Source organism: Arvicanthis niloticus, chromosome 4 (assembly GCF_011762505.2).
Source record: "Arvicanthis niloticus isolate mArvNil1 chromosome 4, mArvNil1.pat.X, whole genome shotgun sequence".
Lineage (NCBI taxonomy): Eukaryota > Metazoa > Chordata > Mammalia > Rodentia > Muridae > Arvicanthis > Arvicanthis niloticus.
In genome coordinates this window covers 1190089-1210773 of record NC_047661.1, presented here as the reverse complement: position 1 = coordinate 1210773, position 20685 = coordinate 1190089, and the positions used below count along the sequence as shown (strand labels likewise).

The following is a 20685-nucleotide window of genomic DNA, read 5'->3' as shown; positions in this document are numbered from 1 at the left end:
TTCTGACACAACCAAGATAATAGGAAAGACAGGCTCCAGTCAGAGACAGGGCAGGTAGCACTAAGGAGATCCAGATGGTGAAAGGCAAGTGCAAGAACATAAGCATCAGCAACCCAGGGTACTTGGCATCACTGAAACCTAGTTCTCCCACACTAGAAAGCCCTGATTTCCCCATATCACTAGGAAATCAAGATTCAGATTTTGAATCACTTTTAATGATGATGATAGAGGACTGTAAGGACATAAATAACACCCTCAAAGAATTTGAGAACACAGATAAACAGCTAGAAGCCCTTAAAGAGAAAAGACAAAATTCCCTTAAAGAATTACAAGAGAACACAACCAAACAGGTGAAAGAATTTAACAAAACCATCCAGGACATAAACATGGAAGTAGAAACAATCAAGAAATCACAAAGGGAGACTACCCTGGAGACAGAAAACCTAGGAAAGAAATCAGGAGTCATAGACACAAGCATCACCAACAGAATACAAGAGATAGAAGAGAGAATCTCAGGTGCAGAAAATACCATAGAAAATATTGACACAACTTTCAAAGAAAACACAAAATGCAAAAAGTTCTTAACAGAAAACACCCAGGAAATCCAGGACACAATGAGAAGACCAAACCTAAGGATAATAGGTATAGATGAGAGTGAAGATTCTCAACTTAAAGGGCCAGTAAATATCTTCAACAAAATTATAGAAGAAAACTTCCTTAACCTAAAGAACAATATGCCCATAAACATACAAGAAGCCTATAGAATGCCAAATAGACTAGGCCAGAAAAGAAATACCTCCCTTCACATAATAATATTCCTCACCAGATACTATAAAAGCTAGAAGATGCTGGACAGATGTAATACAGACCCCAAGAGAACACAAATGGCAGCCCAGGCTACTATACCAGTAAAACTCTTCAATTACCATAGATGGAGAAACCAAGATATTCCACGACAAAACCAAATTTACACAATCTTTCCACAAACTCAGCATTACAAAGGATAATAGCAGGAAAGCTCCAATACAAGGAGAGAAATTATACCCTAGAAAGAGCAAGAAAGTAATTCTCTTCCAAAAATCCAAAAGAAGATAGCCACACAAAGATAATTCCACCTCTAATAACAAAAATAACAGGAGACACCAATCACTGTTCCTTAGTATCTCTTAACATCAATGGACTCAGTTCCCAAATTAAAAGACATAGGCTAACAGGACTGGATACATAAACAGGACCCAGCATTTTGCTGCATACAGGAAACCCACCTCAGTGACAAAGACAGGCTCTACCTTAGAGTAAAATGCTGGAAAACAATTTTCAAAGCAAATGGTCCTAAGAAACAAGCTGGAGTAGACACTCTAAAATCTCCAGCCTGAGAACACAAAGGGAGGGACTCATGACTCCACCTGTATAGGTAGTTGAGGGTAGCCTTGCCAGGCATCAGTGTAAGTGGATGGCCTTGGTGCCTAAAAGTTTGGATTCCCTAGTGTTGGGGAATTTGAGAGCAGGGAGGCTGGGATGGGAGGATGGTGGGAGCACACCCTCATAGTAATAGGAGGAGGGGGGATGGGGTAAGGGCTGGGGGGTGAAGAATGGGAGAGGAGATAACATTGAAAGGTAAATAAATATCCAATTTTAAAAAAAAAAAACAGATAATGGTCTGGCAATTGTAGTTGAGCAGTAAGAATTTTTGTCAACAATTCGTTTTTCTTTTAAATCTATGATTAACCCTTTAGATGAGGTAACATTTGACGGATCCTCCAAGGGTTACAGGGTTGAAGCTGACGGGTAAGTTGGGCCAGACCTTTCAACTAGTGAGGTTCCAAGTGCAGAGCGAGCATGTACAAAGTCTAGTCTTTCCTCCTATGTTTTTCAAAGCCACTTCAAGATTCTCCAGAGAGTCCATTAATCTTGGCTGATAATACCAACAATGTCTGGATAGAGTTAGATAATGAGAGGACCATTAAATCAACTGATGAAGCAAGCCGTGATACAGTAGAGTCCATCTTGGTCACATCAATTTGTAGCTACAGGATGGACTCAGAGTCAGGCTTTGTCAAGCGCTCAACCAACTCTCTAGTCAACAACTCCTCCCTTCCAGTCTCCATTGTCGGGTCTAATAGGTTCTAGGACCCTGACAGGCCCCCCATGATCTCCTCCACCGATATTGTCAGGATCTGTTGAGGAAGGCGTTGGACTGGTGACCTTGATCACGTGTTTCATGTTTAGCTCCGGTGTTGCAACATTGCATTGGCGCAGTAGTTCAATTAAACACAATCTTATCTGGATTCATGATTTTTTAGAGGTTGGTTCTTGTCAACAATTTATTGCAGAGATTTCTTAAAATCCTCAAGGACAAGGTATTGTGGAAGAGGCCCATGGAACTTTAAAAAGATTGGTGAGACATACTGTTGTGGAGACAAAGAATGATGCTGACCTGTGAGCTTACTGAGTGCCCTGACAAGGGTGACTGGGGAGCTGTACTGGACACCTAACCCACCTTTGCTTGACTATATCCCAGATGGGAGAAGCTGCCTTGCCTCAAGTTTTAAGACCTTGTAGAATAGAGAATCAAAAAGAGAAACTGTGTCTCTTGTTTTCTTCTTAAAGGTACCCAACTATTAAGACTCAATCATGTACCAGTCTAGAAATCAATCCAATATGGGAAATAACAGTCTACTTTTGGAAGACTGGATCTGGACTTTGTCAGAGACATATTTGGAAGTTAGCTGTGGCTCGCTATGATGTTAGGATAGCAAGAGAAAATGTTGGGACAGGATCTGGATTTCAAACAAGGGTTAGTACATGTTTTAAGGCTCTTTTAATTGTCAAGCTAAAATTGGTTTTGTCTCTTCTACAGCATTTATTGTAAGTTGCATTGACTGTATAATTTCCAATTATGTTAGTGTGTTGAAACCTGGCATGTCTGTTACGGGGGTCTATCAACCAGCTTTCGTCTTACTGCCCTGAGTATTAGAAAACCTTGATTCTCTGAAAAAAGCTTGAAAGTGCTGGAAGAAGTGAGTTAGGCATTAAGCAGAAGCAAGAGGGTAGCAGGCTTGATTATTGCTGGTATAACAGCTTTAATTCCATTAATTGCAAGCACCACTGCTTCTGCAATAGCACTGGCACAAGGAGTTAAGACAACTATTTTTGTTAACCATCTAGCAAAAAATGTTACTAATGTATTGAGTATACAAAAGGATTTATATAGGTATCTGGAACAACGAATGATGCTCTATAACCCATTCAAATTATCTGAAGGAGGTTCAGGGTTCAAGAGTTAGGAGCCATCCCAAGTGTCATGACAAATATTATTGGAGTAGTGTTACTTTTGAAATTCACAATGATTATCATTATAATTAGAAAAAAGTTTAAAGACACCTGTAGAATAATTGGCATAATCCTAATACCTCTCTGGGTGTGTTAACTTTGCACAATGAGATTATGAATTGAAAGACTGCTGTTCTGTTGACCTTTGATGCTGCAGACAATCCCGATAAAATTATCCCTGGCCTGAGCTCAGTATTTCCATTTTGAACAAACCTCAGGAATGGCATATTGATCAGGCTAGCCCTTCTTGTCCTGGGAATACTTTTAATCCTGCCCATCATGTTAAAGCTTATCTTTAATAACATCAACATGTTGGCAGCCAAAGTACATGGCTTAAACCTGAAAACGGACCCCCAGAGTTATTAAATTAACAAGGTGGCAAGCCAAGGACAGGTACGATTCTGCAGAGCTTTACCAACCTAAGACATACGTGCATTGCCTTTGATAATGCATATTCCATGACACGTAAGGAAGGCATTCTTGTCAGAATGACCTAAGACAGGCTCAGTCTTGTTAACGAAGTAAAAAAGGGGGAGAGGTGGAGAGCCTTTGGGGCTGCTTGGCAGGAAGCTGACATGGGCCAAGGACAAGGAAAGGGGCTGCTTGACAGGAATATGACATTGGTCAAGGACAAGGAAATAGGCTTCAAGCAGGAATCTGACATTAGACTTAAAGAAGTAATTTCAGGTAGAAGTCTAAATTGTAGGCTACAATAAAGAAGTTATCTCAGGCAGGAATCTAAATATTAGGCCAGAACAAAGAAGTAATTTCAGCCAGGATTCTAAATTTTAGACTAGAACAAGGAAGTAGGCTTCAGACATGAAAATGACCTTGGGCTAGGATAGGGAAGTAGGCTCAGATACTTTGGTCATCCTGATAATCCTTTAGAAACAATAATCGTGGGAGCGTTCACGTAACTGGGTGGGTTTAATGCCTTGCTTTTATTTTGACTATTGTATGTTTATTGTGTTGCTTATTCCTTGACTATTTGCATCTATTGTATTGCTAGACCCTCAACCTAGAACTGACGTTATTACATGCATGTAATCAAAATGGTATAAAAGCATAAAGGAAGAGGGGGTATAAGATAGGTGGTTCTAGGGAGGGGAAATGGGGAAAGGGGATGACATTTGTACTGTAAATAAATAAAATATTCAATAAAAAAAAAGTGAGACTCTGTCTCACAATGTCAGAAACAGGTTGGGTGTGATGGCAGAGGCAGGCCAATCTCAGTGGGATCAAGGCCAGCCTGGTCTATAGTGAGTTGCAGGCTACAGTTACATAGTGAGACCCTATCTCAAAACAAACAAAGAATAACAAAACCTTAAAGTCATTACTCAGAGTGGTCCTCAATTGTTTCTAATTATTCCACCTTCAGGACCTGAAGCCTTTGGCATCCCATGCCTGTCTGAAGCCCACTGCACCGCTGCCCTGATGCTACCTTACCTTTTCTTTGGCTTCCTGTTCCTTTCGCCTGGCTTCTGCTTTTGCTTTCTTTTCTGCTTCTTTCTTGGCCTTTTCCTCTTCCTTAAACTTTTTTATCCTTGGGTCACAACTGTAAGCATTATCTACCCAAAAAATAAGTTAATTTGTCAATGTCTAACATTCAAAGAATGTAACAATTTTTTAAAAAAAAAAAACTCATTAACTATTTTTACCAACTAATGTTCTTATTCTGTTCATCTCTTCCTTTTTCCTTTGTGCCCTCGTGGCTCTGTTCTGCTTTTCAATCCATTTCCTTTCATCACGACTGTAAGACACAAAACATTAATATCAAATGAGTACTAAAGATGACTGGAAAACATGACACTTTATAACTTCAATGTAAATGGCTTAAGAGACGAAGCCACTATATCTCATTCCTATTATTTAAAGGGTGGTTTTATTTAGTACTAATTTTGATTGTTTTTCCTGATATTCATGTAAAAAGAATTTCCCTACACATTAATAAAAAACTAAAACTAGCTTCAGCAACCAAGAGAAGAATGCATGGACCTGAACTATTTTGACCCTATGTTCCCTTGACAATTTCATACGTGTATTTGACCCCACCTAGGCTTATATATTAGGACTCAGAGAAAAGGCTCAGAGGCTGAAGCATTTCTTCCAGAGGACCCAACCTAGGTGGCCAGCACTCACATTGGCAGCTTAGAGCTGTATGCAACTCAAGTTTCAAGGGAATGCAATATTCTCTTCTGGCCTCTTGAGGTGGTATGTGGTGTGCATACATACATGAAGGTACTCACAAATATACATCAAACAAACAACTTCCCTGTTACCAAAATGTGCTTATTGGTATGATAGTGGCCATGATTCAGTTATGGGGTAACCACCCACTTTATGATTTGGATTTGAGGTCCACTCTGAAGGACAGAACTCATGCCTGATAATGTAAACGTGGTCAGAACATCATGGATGGAAAGGCCATACTGGGGAATCAACTATTAGTGCTTTGCTAAATAAAAATGTGGTCAAGTTGCCTAAGTATTTATATTTATACCCATAGGTCAGTGCAGCTTTCTTAGTCAGAAAGCTTCTGTTTACAGTAGGAAGTGGTTAATGCAGACTCCTCACTTGTCAATGCACTAAGAGTAACCGACTAGAGCATTAGAGCATGGCCCTCACTCTGACACCTAAGGGTTCAGGAACATCACAGGATGGAAGAAGACAGACTGGCAGCTGCAGGATGTGCAGGGGCGCTGTGGAATGTCTTCTGAACATGCTGGGGACCTGCAGTGATGAATGCACAGAAGCTGAGGCTCCTGTACAAGATTAAGCCTGTCAACAGCCTTCATGGATGGTGGAAGAAAGGGGAGGGGCCACTATAACTGAGGAGCTATTGGCAGTTACAAGTTGCTGGGGGAAGTGGAGTAATTTTTCCTCGGTGGTACAACCACAGGTAAGGTAATCACGATCCAGCAAATAACTACACACAAGCACATGCTTGCTAAACAACAACAAAAGGACATGAAAGAAGGAAGACAGAGGAGCACGTGTGGCAGGAAGGCTTGCAGAGGATTGGGAGGAGACAAGAGGATGAACATGATCAAAACATCCCACACGTATATGACTGGTCAGAGAATAGATAATTTTTAAAAGGCTGGAGAGTGGCAACATGGTGCCAGTGCTTGCCTTCAAGCCCGAGGGTATAAATCTGAGCCCTGGGAGCAGGGTTCCACAAAGTTGTCCTCTGGTCTCCATACCCAGGACAAGACTGTGTCCCCCACAATTAATAAATAACAAAGTATAAAGTGGCTTGGATGCAGCTTACTTGCCTACCTTATACAGGGTCTTAAGACTAATCTCTAGCATACATATACACAACTTTTTGTTTATTTGTTTTTAGAGAAAAGCTGGATGTATGGCTCAGTGGTAGCATTTGCGTAACATAAATGAGGGTTTGGATTTGGTCTCTTCTGCTCCACTATGTGTGTGTGTCCGTGTGTGTACGCGCGCATGTTTCTTTATTAACAACTGACATACATACCATTCTGCTTTTTCTTTTTCTTCTTCATCTAAATAAGAAAATTCTCTCCAAGAATCAAAATTATACCTAATATGGACAGAAAGGAAATCAAGACAGAATTGGAAAAATAAATCCTTGTAAGATTACATTTGATACACATTACTTTTAAAAAGCAGTGGCAAGCAGATTAGATGTCTAAACAGGCCCTTCCTTCCCTTTTGCTGTTAGACTAACATTATGCTCAAGTGCTCAGTCAAAACTGTAAAGCCAGCACAGCACTTGCCTGCCATGACTTGTGAAAGTCCTCATCATTCTTAGGTCAAACACTGCCTCTTGTCTCAGGTTCTTGCTTCCCAACAATGTGTTCTGAGATTTTTTCCCTGTCTTCATGTTAGCTTCTATCAAGTCTTAGTTAATGCTTACTTTATTTCTGCGTTGTCATATGAATGTAAAAGCTATTCCAATAGACAAAACTAATTAGTTTTATCTAGAATGACTGTTTCTGTAATTATTAGCAATTAATGAAAAGACAAACAATAACGCTGGAGAGATGGTTCAGTGGTTAAGAGCACTGGCTGCTCTCCTAAAGGACACCAGTTCAATTCCTAGCACCCACATGGTGGCACACAACCATTGAATGCCCTCTTCTGGCCTCCACAGGCACCATGTGCACAGACATACATGCAGGCACATTTTTAATGTTTACTGAAAATCAGTGGATCATCAGTAAACAGTACTATCTACTTCAAGAACTCAGCTTTTCCCTCCATTGAGGCAGAATCTCACTATGTAGTCCTGTCTGGCCTCAGATTTGTAGAGATTGGCCTGCCTCTGTTTTTCAGAGACTAAAGCCATAAATCATCAGGCCTGGTCCAAGAACTCAATAAGGTAGGGATGTCAGTACATGCCTTTAATTGAAGTACAGAGGCAGGGAGATCTCTATGAGTTTGAAGCCAGCCAAGATTACATTACCCTGACTTAACAAAAAAGCTGGATGTTGCGCACACCTTTGATTCCAAGGCCAGCCTGGTCTACAAAGTGAGTCCAGGAGAGCCAGAGCTAATATACAGAGAAATCCTGCCTTGAAAAAAAAAAAAAGAGAGAGAAAAACAAACAAACAAACAAAAACAAAAAACAAAGATGGCTTAATGAATGAGTTAATTCCCAGTTTTTACTTATCATTATAATCAAGTACTTGTTAGCTAGACCTCATTAATACATTAATAGAAAGCAGACTGAAAAGTCATAAAAGGCAAATATAAAAGATACAGAGCATTGCATGAAAATCTTTATTCATTTCATATGCTTACTAAAAGCTCTGCTATCCAAATGTGAACGGATGAGCTACTAAGTATTTAGTGGACATCCTTAAAAATGACGTCAGAATGTAAGTAGCGTATTCACTTACCAGAAAGAATAAAACGCATCTACATCTTCAAATGATGAGTTCATATCACCAAGTTTGGGAACATTTTTTTTATTTGACCATCTGAAATATTAAAACAAAAATTTGACTCAAATGAAAGATTTTGAACAGGAGCTCAACTTGTTCTTTAAAAACAACAGCTTTTACTAATTAATCCCTTCCACCCTCCACCCTTTGCAACTCTCGGAAGTGGTGTGTTAAGCAATGCAGGGGAGGGCAGGCTGGGAGACAGTGAAATACAAACTGACTGTCTCCACTCCATGTAGTACAGAGGTGGAGCAGCTGCTTGCCAGGAATGCTAACTAGGAAAAAGGGCAACTAGTCTTCCCAAACTCACTGCTGCCACTTAAAAACACAGCACAAAAATAACCTGTAGGCTGGCACAGTCCAGCAATGCAGAGGGATTTGCACCCCTGTCACTCTTTACTTCTTCTTTTTTTGTTTTGTTTTGTTTTTTGAGACAGGGTTTCTCTGCATAGCCTTGGCTGTCCTAGAGCTAACTCTGTAGATCAGGCTACCCTCAAACTCAGAAATCTGCCTGCCTCTGCCTCCCAAGTGCTGGGATTAAAGGCGTGTGCCACCATTGCCTGGCCACTCTTCTGAAAAGGATTAGGAGATGAGGTGGCTACACTGCTCTATTCTACTAAGTAGCACACAGACTCCCACATTGTCTACACCACCTTCAGTGAGAGTGGCCGGTCACACCGAATCACTAATCAGAGCAGTCACTGGGAGCATCAGGATATTGCAGTAAAGGAGGCAACTGGGAGATCGAGTACCTCAGGCATTGCTCATGCTCCCCAGGTGACTCAGTGCCAATGCAGATGGAACCAATAACACAAAAAACCACTACTACTGCATACTATTTTCAAACTCACTTTAGTGCAATAAAGTATGTATTAATCCTCAAGATGTAATAAGAAGCCTTATAAAAATAAGATGCCCAACAAAGAAACCAGGGCTGCAGATGCAGCCTAGTGTGGAGCACGTGTGCAGCATGCAATACTGCCCAGGGTTTCACCCACAACATCAAAAACTTTCTTCAACTGTGAATACTGGCACCCGTGCAGTTATAGGTAAAGGGGAAACAAAGGAGAGGGCTGTGCTGTTACCTAAACATCAGCACCACGTGCTAATTGTCAAGGCAGACAGAGTGCTTCTGATTAGGGCTCAGTATGGCAGAAGAAAGGAAGAGAGTCTGTGGACATAATGTATAAGAAAGCTACTAATGGAGGACGACAACAGGCAAGCCATTGAGCACTGTGGTCAAAGGGACGGGCTGGGCTTGCTTTAACTCACCTGGAATTCCTTTCAAACACTGGAGAAAACACTTGAAAAAAATTGTCCTTTGCTTCACTTTTAGAAGGAACTGAGTTGTCAAAAGTAGGATCTACACTGTTAAATGCCCGCCTTTTCACAGGATCAGACAACATTTCATAAGCTGAGAAAAAAACAACATGACACCACCACGAGGTTACCAGTTATTTATTTTTACATCAGAAAACAAATACTGGTCTAGGGATGCAGCTCTGTGGAGAGGAGCCTGGGTCTGACCACCAACATCACAGCAAAACAAGATGGGGGTAAGGAAATAAAAATCCCTTTCTGCTTAAAAAGCTCCTTTCATATTTCAACTTTTTGAATTTTGGATGGGAAAGTGTCAAAACACTGTCCTCCTCTCCCCTTGGGAGCTTGAACAAATGCCCAAGTCACTCCTTCAGTCCATTATAAAACAATTGAAAATATTAACTCTCAGCTGGACAGGAATTAAGGACCTAGAATTAAGCCAAGCTAGAGTGAGACCCTGCCTTCAAACCAATACCACGTAACTGCTAGGCTTTAAGGTTCTAAAGTCTTCTTGACCACTGTGTAAAGGGTGGGCCATGGAGAACAAATCCGAAGGGTGCACATGTGTGTCATTGTTTAAAAACCAGCATCACACCATGTCCTACATCCCCATGTCCTACAATCACACTATGTCCATACAGTCCCAGCACTGAGGCAGAGACAGGAAGAGCTCAAGTTTGAGGTCAGTCTGGGCTGCACAGACAGAAATAGTAGTTACCTGGACTGATTTACAAATGGGGTCATGGCCAAGTAAACAGCTATAAATAAGTGTGTGATTTACTATTATATAACCAACTTAAATTATTTTTTGCAATGTTGGGGGCTGTACACTTACATGTACCAGGCAAGTGCCCTGTCACTAAGCGTCACCTCCATCCCAATCCATTTAAGCTAGTAAAACCTCTAAGTGGATCCACAGTGATCTAAAATGACAAAAGAGCTTAGAATCTGTACCACCATATACAACATTCATACCAGGCCTGACAGTGCCGGCCTTAAGTCCCAGCTGCCAGGAAGAAGTGAGATTGGAAACACAAGGTCTGCCTGGAATGCAGTAACTTTAAGTATAGCTGGGCAATTTGGTGGGATCCTGCCTTCTCCAAAAAGTGAGTGTGTGTATGAAAGAGGGGGTCTGGGAAGGAGAGCTGGGATGTACTAAAAACACACCAATATTTGTTTATACATGCATAAGTATATATAAACATATTTATATGATCAGCTACAAGTAATCGTGGTTAAGAATCACCTGGGAGTTGGTCTTATCTTAAAACAAAACCAAACCTATCTCCTGGGAATGCTAATAAAATGCAGACTGTAACCAGTAAATCTGGGAGAGGCCTGAGATTCTGCATTCCTTTTTTTATTTTGTTTTGTTTTTTTCGAGACAGGGTTTCTCTGTATAGCCTTGGCTGACATGGAACTCACTCTGTAGACCAGGCTGGCCTCGAACTCAGAAATCCGCCTGCCTCTGCCTCCCAAGTGCTGGGATTAAAGGCGTGCGCCACCACCGCCCGGCTGAGATTCTGCATTCCTAACAGAGAGTTATGTGTGGATGTTAAAAGTCAAGGCTACCTTACTGTACTGAAGTTGTGCAGAAACTACTAGAAACAACATGATGAAGCAGAAAGGTTTTAGAATGTTATAAGGTAGTTAAATGAAGTGCAGCATGCACAGGAACACAAGCCTTGCAAATGATAGGCACTGCTCTTTGAAACCCTGAGTGTGAGCTATCTTCTTACCTTTAGTTATGCAAGTGAAGTAGTCATTGTCTCCTTCTTTGATGGGTTCCCCAGCAGCTTTCCGTTTGTCTGGGTGATGTTTCAAGACCATTGCTTTATCTGCAGGATCAATCACATGTTACTGGTTTGGTAATATTTTAGTAACTTGAAATTGTTTTAATCCAGTTTTAAGTCACTTTTATTGACATATTCTAGAGCAGCCTATAGTTTATTCTTCCCTGTTTTCCTACTCACAATCCCACTGTCCCATTTCCTCCTTGTACTTCACTTAGTGGCACCTCACTAAAACAATAAAATTAAGCACCTGTATTTAACCATTATTTTTTAAAACCATACACTACATTAAGGAAATGAACTTGCTTAAAATACAACTCTAGTTTTCAACCTTTTAAACTTTATAGTAATGATTCTACTTTCAAAAAATCGGTTACTACAACTTTTATCTCTGTCCAGGCCCAAAAGATCATATGTACTTTCCAATGTAACTGTTTTCTTTAGATTTCTTAAATCTTATCTACTTCATTCAACTAAGATAAAATTCTTAGCAGTGAATTCTAATACTCAGGTTTTATGTGTACAGTTCAATGTCTAGACAGGTTATATAATGTAGCTATAGCAATATCCAGAAGAGAGAGAGGGGCCAGTTGGTTACTTCCTTCCTGGGATGTCTTTCTTAGGCAACTCCTGTCCCCTACTAAACTGGGCAACATCATCCTAATTATGTCCCCACAGGCTGCTTTTGTGTGTTCTGAAAATATGTATGTATGTATGTATGTATGTATGTATGTATGTTAGTTAGTCAGTTAGCTAGCAGGTCTGTGGTTTGAGATTCACTTACATCCTCAGGCAGGCTCCTGGTAATCTATTCTTGTTCTGTACTGCTGAGCGGTATTCAGCTGTACCAAATGACACTAGCTTGTGTGTTTATTTTCCTGTTAGTGAACATTTTAGTCGTTTCCCATGTGTGGACAATTTGAAAACACTTATGAATATTTTTCTAAAAATCTTTTTATGGGTACATCAAATGTGGCTAGTTCTATATATTCTACAAAGGCTCAGCACTGTGAGAGACATTCGTTTTCTGATGGCCAAGACTTTCTTTCTTTCAGCTTGGATATAGTAGCCACTTCTTCACCTATGAAGAGGCATCTCACTAGTTCAAGTACTTCAGAGCTAGTGCAAGTAGAAAAGTATTAAATATTATTAGGCAGGTCACAGAAATGCTCTAAAAACCTATAACCTATGAACCGAACTATCTTGGAATGTGAAGAATCAAATTACAGTGGACAATTCAACAGTACTTGACTGAGTACCATTTTGGACAATGGATCACTTGGTCTCACAACCACTGCCATTCAGCCAGTGAAAGCTTTGGCTTTCTCTCTCCCATTCTCCTCTATCCTGGCCAGCAGGGAGACTCTGTGTAGCATAGCTTAATGTGTGTTGTTCTCTGAAATATGTGCTTACTAATAAAATCTAAGTCATATGCTACACTGACCAATCTTGAGACATAAATCCTACCAGGTGTGTGTGGGCGGGCATACACCTGTAATCACAGTACCTGGAAAGCTAAGTAAAGCAGGGGACCACAAATTTGAGGCCATTGTGGCCTACATAATGGGACATTGTATTAATAAGCAAAAGCAGGGTTGGAAGATGGTTCTGCAGCTGAAAGCACAACTACCCTTGCAAAAGACTTGAGTTTTTGCACCCTCGCTTGACAGCTTAGAACTTCCTGTAGCTTCATCTGCAGGGGATTGGATAACCCTCTTCTGTCCTCTGAGGATGCCTACACTCATACCCACACACCCACACACAGATACACATGTCTAATTTTTCAAAATTAAAATCTTTTTTTTGGAAACAAAACTAAAAGAGACATAATTTTTAAACCAGTCCAGAACGTGGTGATTATACCTAACCCTCTGCAGTCCCAGCACTTGGAAGGCAGATGTGGATCTAAGGTCTGAGACAAGACCCTGTTCCTTTCTCACCTGAAAGAAACCCTCAGAGCAAAAAAGGGCTAGACATGAAGCTCAGTGGCAGAGCTGCCAGGACTCAAGGCCTCAGGGGTCTCAGGGGTGATCTCCAGCACCACCCAAACCCAAAACAAACAAAACCAGCTTCCTTGATGGGCAATTATTCTTACAGGGTTTCTGATCTCTACCTGCAGGAACATTTTTTTTTTTTTTTTCTTTCCACTTGAAGTCTGAGAACACTTCAGGTTCCCCCATCACCTTCCCTTTCTAAGACAGGGTCTCATGTACTTGAGGCTGCTCCACTCCTGAGTTTGGGGTTACATTTCCCATATTAAATATTCAACTACTTCCAAGTACTTACGAGCTGCTTTGATCTGTCTTTGTGTAGCTTTGTATCTGACATGGCCAAGTCCAAGAACTGCATAATGATCTTGATTCTGATAAACACACAAAAGGGAGTTAAATCTGAACAGAGTACACCCAATCTTCTGTGCTTTGCTATCAGGAAAGACTATTTTCCAAAGGAAGGCTGTGGGCTGGAGCCATAGAGCACCTGCTTGGCATGAAATGAGCCCCTGTTTTCAATCTCTAGCTGCACAAGCACACAAACAAAGAATAGCATCTGTAGCAGAATCTAGGGAGGCTCTGTATAGAATGGCTCTGTAGAGCCAAGCAGGCAAGTGGTGGTGGAGCATACCTTAAGTCCCAGCATTTGGGAGGCAGAGGCCCGCAGAGTATTTCTGTAAGTTCAAGGCCAGCCTGGTCTACAGATCCAAGTTCCAGGACAGCCAGGGCTACACAAAGAAACCCCTATGTCAAAAAACAAAACAAAACAAAACAAAACCCCAAACAAAACCAACCAACCACCAACAAAACAAGAATGGGCTCTTCAGTCATGTAAGTTAAGTACTGTGGATGGCAATACAACCTTCCTGTTTTATGCACATAAACCTATAGAAGACTCTGATATTTTCTGAGAGTAAAAAAATAGGAACAAGCAAGCAGAAGAACCTTGTAACACCTAGCATCTTCTGAACATACCTGACTAAAGACTGCCTTTCTTTATTAAAACCTATATTTTATACCTTCCCTCCTTAAATCAGGTTCATCCAGAATATCTCAGAAGCCCATTGAGAATGATAACAGACCCAGCAGGCTGGGACAGTGGACACTGAGAGTAGACCCAGGAAACATTAGGAGTAAGTTGGTGGAAATTTTGAAACATGAAGCTTCTTTGGAGACATAGTTCTTGCTTTCATTTCTACTCGGGTCAACAGCCTAGTGAATTTATACATTGAGGAAGCAACAGTGGTAATAAGGCTGCATTAACCCAAGCTGTCCACTGTGTCCTGGAGAAGGAGCCAGCTGTTACATGAGGAGGTGGTGAAGGCATGTAGCATGGAAGAACGATCAAGTGGCTCATAGCAGGTGACGCTACCCATGACCCTATCTATGGTCTTAGATGGTATAAGAAATCAGGCAGAGCAAGCCAGAAGAAACAAGCCAGTAAGCAGCCTTCTTTCACAGTTTCAGCATCACTTCCTGCCTCCAGATCCCTATATTTGAGTTCCTGTCCTGACTTCTGCGATGGGCTGTTACCTGGAAGTGTAAGAGGAAATAACCCCTTTTCTCCCCATATTGCTTTAGGCCATATAACAGCAATAGGAAACTGAGACAGCTATTGTCTTCATCTTTGAAGAGTGGTCCTATGACCATGTTTCCAGTCACTACTTCATAACTCTGTTGCTAGTCAATTTCATGAGGAACTCTCCATACCATGCTCTTTCCAAAATGGCTCTGTTCTGTCCATTCCCACTCCGAATACTGAGACTACTTCCTTAAGTATCAACTTCCACCCTTCTTGATTCCATCTTCTAGTGGCAACCTAGCAGACTCCATCCTTGAGGGGTCTCTCTCCTTCTTCAGTTCCCTCCTTCCTACAGCCATACTCAGCCACCGTTACCTGCTTCTTAATGGTCTTCAAAGGGTTTCTCTGTATCTCACTGCATACTTACTCTTCAGGGATCTCACCCAAATCAGGGGATACAGGCGAGTCCTCTGTCCATGCTAACAATCCCCCAACCAACTCTAGTGAAAATTTCCTGAGTCGCAAAGAACCAGAGCATCTCTGTCTAACCTCCCATGCCACCACTCTTTGCTGTTGTTTCTGTTCACTGACGGCACTGCCCTCTTTTCCACTGAAGATTCTCTATACTTTCCACCCAGTGAGCATAATAATCTCCCCTTCACTGGCAGCCACCTTTTGAGCCTTCGGGTCACTGTTTACAAGTCATCACCTTACTTAAAAGACTTTACCTTAATCTTAGTTCACAGGCCTTCCCCATCTACTCCATAAGTAGCCCCTTAGGTAATCTTCCACATCACCCCCTTCCATTTGCTTGTTCATAATGTACCAGCCATGAGCTCTGGTTTACTGACTGTCAGCTCTCTGGAATGTAAGCTGTGGTCCAGTGATGTTGTCCTACCCAGGAGGACATTCTTGGCATGTGGCAGGTGCTTGATTTATACCTCCTAAGTGAAATCAATGGAATGTGTAAAGCTGACCCAAGGACTTTCCTCTATTCTCCAAGACTTCCCCACTCTTCCTTCTTTCTCTCCTAAAAATCTTAACATTCAACTCAACCTCCTGCTAAGCCTGTGTTGCTCTCAAGTTACTGCCTTCTCTAGTTTTTTAAAAGTTGAAAACAGAATTTCATACTTACAATGTCTCATTTCATCACCTCCTAATCACTGTACAAACCTGTAAACACATTTTCATCTCTTTTATTAGCAATGAGGATACTTAATCCTGCTTGCCAAATCTGCTAGCTTTTTGTCATTTTTCAGGTTAAGGCTGACACACCTTTGAATCAGTGACACTGGACTTGACCCCTTGAGAATTCTCCCACCCTTAGTTTCTAGATCATAGCATTCAGTTAACCTTTGCTGAACTAGTAAGATTTTTCCTTCACTTTATAAAATAGTATCTCTTATATCCTGGGCTGGTCTTATCCTCATGGTCAGTCTCCTGAGAGCTGAAATTACAGGTTTATCACCACATCTGGCTTGAGTGCTAGAAACTGAACCCAGGGCTTTGTGCACGCTAGGCAAGTACTCTACCAACTGAGCCACATCTCCAGTCTCTCTCCTTCCTCCTTTCTTACATCCTTAGTACCCTTTATTCTTCCTACGTCTTAAAAAGCCGTCTTCCTCAACGTTCAGTCCTCTTCTTTTGAAGAATACAAGATTACAGGTGCGCAGCCCCCCACGCAGCCCATTACTGTTCACTGTTGTTGTTACCAAGCACTACACTAAGGAGTTACCTGTTTCATACATCACTTCATCACTCTTCATTATGTTCATCAACACTACACCAAAAAGGGAGATGAAGTACTGAGACGCCCAACAACCTTCTCAAGGTCCCCGGGGAACCATATGGCAGAGGCAGATTTTAGCTCAGGCACTTAAGTTCCGCAGTATACACATATAATACTCATTTATTTATATGTATAGCCTCAACTGCTAGGCCAACAACTCCAAAAGAATTGTACTGAGCCACAAACCAATGTCCAACCAACTATAAGACAGTTTTACTAATATTTCAACACAAAACTACCTGCAAAGTTCCTCAGTCTGCATTCCAACCCTGGCTACTATAGTCTACTCTCTCAGAAACCCTCCTGCTGTCAGTGTGCTTGCTCTTCCTCAAAACCTAGCTAAACATCTCCAGCAACACGCTTTGCCTGTGCAGAACCCAGTAGCAGAATGTTATTCATTTTCCATACTGCTAACAGAATTGTTCTTTTCAAACTTGTATTAGAGACACATGTTTGCATGTGTGTTTGTGTGTGTGCATGCATGTAGAGGCCAGAAGACACCCTCAAATGTCACTCCTCATGCACAATCAGCCTCTTCTCCCCTCCTCCAGTCAGGGTTCCTCACGGGCCTAGAGTCCACCTTGTATCTAGACTGGTTGGCCAGTAAGCACCTTTCTTCTCCACCGCAGTGCTGGGATTACATAACATGTATTGCTCAGAACCTTCATGTCTCCAAACCTTCCTGTCCCCTTTGCTCTCCTACCAAATCCCCAGACTTTTTTTTGGAAAGTGGGTTCTGGGGGCTGAACTTACATTGGCTTACAAGTACTACAGTGACTTATCTCCTCGGGGGTGCTAGCCTGGGAAACTTTGATGACTCAATGTCTTCAGAGATATTAATTCATTTTCAAATATACCATTAGAAAATAGCATAAACAAAGTTCCATCTAGATTAGATTTTTTTTCTGGGCCTAGTCTTGCAGAGCCATCTCCCACGTGTGGCAGGCCTTCCTTACTCCCGAGTCTCCGGTACCCTGTCTTATACTCAGAATGCCTTTTCTCCCTTTTCCACATCATTGACCACCATTCCTGTTTTGAAGATCTGGAGTTTGTTGTCTGCTTTTTAAAAGATAGGGTATTATGTAGCCCAGGCTGGTCTCTAACTGCTGTGTAGTCAAGAAGAACTTTGAACTTCTAACCTTCCTGGCTCCATTTCCCAAGTCCTCGAATTATAGGTGCACATCACCACTCCACAGAGACATTACTTTCACTCTGAAGCCTTGCTTGACGGCTATGGCTAAGGCAATATACTATGGTCAGTGCTATGTCAACTCTGAGCTTAGCAATAAAGAGCTTACCTATGCCTACCGTGTTGAATTGCCTTAAAATACAGTATACTAATGGGAAAACTAGGAACGTGGCTTATGTGTAGATGCTTTGAATGAGCGAAAGCTCTGCATAGTAAATACCTTCCAATCTTTGGGATCAAGTGTTTTCAGCATGGGGAACTCTTCTAACTGTAATTCTTCATCTTCTGATTCCTCTGACAACTCTTTCTTATCTTCCAGTTCCTGAAAAGATGTAGAAGCATTTCTGTTTCTCCTCTTAACAAAAGCTTCAAACCATCTTCCCACAGGTTCGACTTGACAGACTGCAGAGGCTGTGATGGAAAAAAGTAAGACTTCAATCTATTGCATGGAACACATCTATTTCAAGGCAACACGACTTCTTAGGAAGAGCAGAACAATGATGTCAGAATATGATTTTAAAACCACCAACTATAAAAATACCAGATGCATCATGGGTAGCAAATTATCATTGGTAACATCTTCTTATTCCAGCAGTCTCTTCCATTTAATGCACCACTAAGGCTGATGAGCTGATTTCAATGCCCAGAACCCATGTAAAGGGGGAGAGAGACCTGACTCCATGAACTTTTACTTTGACCTCTGCACACAGGCTGTGTGGCACCCAAAAGCACCTGGTCATTTATTGTTTTTAAGCAAAAGAAAAGAATTTCAGCAGCTAATCAATATTTTCCTGAAGATGTGAGAAAGGAGGGTGAGGAACCAGTAATAAAACAATAAACGATAAAAAGCCACCAAAAAAACAAATACTGCACACTCATGTGATCTTAATTATTAATAGTTTAGCTATTAAAATGGTTAATAATTCTAAGGATTCTCCAGCAACAATCTGTTGAAATGGACAATTTTCCAAGCCAATGCTGAGGACTGCTTTTATGTCCTGGTGACACAGGCTGGATGTAAACCCAGAATTCCAGGGCTTTCATCTAGAACTGTAAATTTCTTGAAACAGATCGAATCATTTCAGGATGGAAACAATACCTATCTCATCCAGTTCCTAGAATATTTGAATGCAGTTTTAAAACTATAAACTGTTGTAGAGAAGATAATATGGAATAAATCACTTTACATCTGTACAACAGAAATTCAAAAATGGTCTGGAACAGGAAAAAGTGAGATCATAATTTTAATTTCATAAGAAATCAAAGGGCAATTTCTGGTGCACAATTTTTAAAGAACCTTTCTTTATCAGGCTTTAATTGGCTTATGATATTAAGATTTCCTCCATCTAACACAGGAGAGGAGTCAACCGTTAAAATGAACCAGCTGTGTAGCGGGGGCGTGGCTTTCAAAACTGCCTTTGAAGCCTTTCCCTCCAGTACAAGGATTACTGAGACACACAAACACAACAAGTGCCGTGGGAAACATTTAAAAAGCACATTCAACAAGTGCCCACGGTAAGCGGCTACGGGAATTAATGTAGATCAATAAAATGGGAGACCCGATGCTTGAAATACTTTATGGCGTGCTGGGCTATAAACCAAAACACCTACAGCAAGAGGCGAAGTTGCACTTTTAATCCTTAGTGCAAGCCAAGCAGTCCAGGAGCATCCACAGGGGGCTTCCAATGGAATGAGGAAGTTCTGAGTTCCAACAACTTAAAATACACAGCCAGGAGCAAAGGTAGAGGTGAAGGGCTTAACAGCCTTAACAAGGCTTTGTACCTCTCCCGGCACGTGGGTTCGTGCAGCGGGATCGCTCCGCCGTGGGCGGGAGTTGCTTTGGAGGGGGGCGTCTTTCGGGGTACAGGAGGGCTTGGTCCTCAACTGCTCAGCCCGCTCCTTGAGTCGGCAGTCCCAAGAGAAAAGAGGAATCACACGTGCACAAGGAAGACGCCCCCACCCTCCTTTCTGAGAAACCCGGGACACTTCCAATTACAGCACCGAGCAACTGGGGCTCGTCACGGTCCCACAAGCCCCGGAGCAGATCGCCGGGGCCAAGGCTACCGACACAAGGGCTGCTAGGAAGAGAGCTGAGGTTGGGGCGCCCGAGGCAGGACGGAAACTGGGTTGGTGGGCACGTACCGGAGGTCAGAGCGTGGTTGATGGCGGTGCCCTGGCCCTCCGCGGCTCTGGGTAGGAGCAGCATGCTGTCTGGGGCTGGACCCACGGACGCCGCGGCTCACGTCCAGCAGGCAGGGCCCTCTGTGTCCGCACTACCTGCTAGTCTGAGCCTCGCGCCTAGGCTTTACGCCCAGGAACCGGCGCATGGAGACGACCAGTAAGCACTTCCGGGATGGGGCTTTCGCTGAGCGGCCGCCAATCCCACCCCCACGGACTCGCGCCAATGCGCGCGGCCGCCTACTTCCTCTATGACTCTAAGCCGGCCTGAGACCAAGGAGCCCGAAGGAATAGTTCCTAGACTCATCAGTTCCTGCGTGGAAAAGGATTGGGGTTTTTTTTGTTTTGTTTTGTTTTGTTTTTTAATTTTTTTTCCACACGAGGCCAAGACGGAAAAAATAATTTTGAAAGAGAACTTAACTCACTATGTCACCCAGGTTGGCCTCTAACTCGTGAAAATCCTGTCTCTGTCTCCCAAGAGCTGAGGTTTCAGTCATAAACTACCACCGATCTCTAGGTACCTCATATAAGTGCAATCATATAACTATACATTATTGTATTAATTATAATTAATACGATATTAATTATTTATTATTGTATTAATTGTAATTGATTATATAACATTGTCTCTATGTGAATGGTGTATTCACT

General features: G+C 41.9%; 1 protein-coding gene across 1 annotated transcript in view; it reads right to left on the bottom strand.

Moving 5' to 3' along the window:
• Dnajc2 (DnaJ heat shock protein family (Hsp40) member C2) overlaps positions 1–20268 on the bottom strand; it is a 30635-nt gene extending 10367 nt beyond the window's left edge. Inside the window, exons 1-9 of the mRNA XM_034499929.2 lie at positions 19999–20268; positions 18077–18267; positions 13652–13727; positions 11312–11410; positions 9525–9666; positions 8208–8288; positions 6821–6886; positions 4992–5083; positions 4780–4901 (exon numbers count right to left, since the gene is read on the bottom strand). Coding sequence (XP_034355820.1) covers positions 4780–4901; positions 4992–5083; positions 6821–6886; positions 8208–8288; positions 9525–9666; positions 11312–11410; positions 13652–13727; positions 18077–18267; positions 19999–20062 — 933 coding nt within the window. The 5' untranslated portion in view covers positions 20063–20268. The remainder of the gene's footprint in view (positions 1–4779; positions 4902–4991; positions 5084–6820; positions 6887–8207; positions 8289–9524; positions 9667–11311; positions 11411–13651; positions 13728–18076; positions 18268–19998) is intronic.
• Positions 20269–20685: the final 417 nt, after the last annotated feature.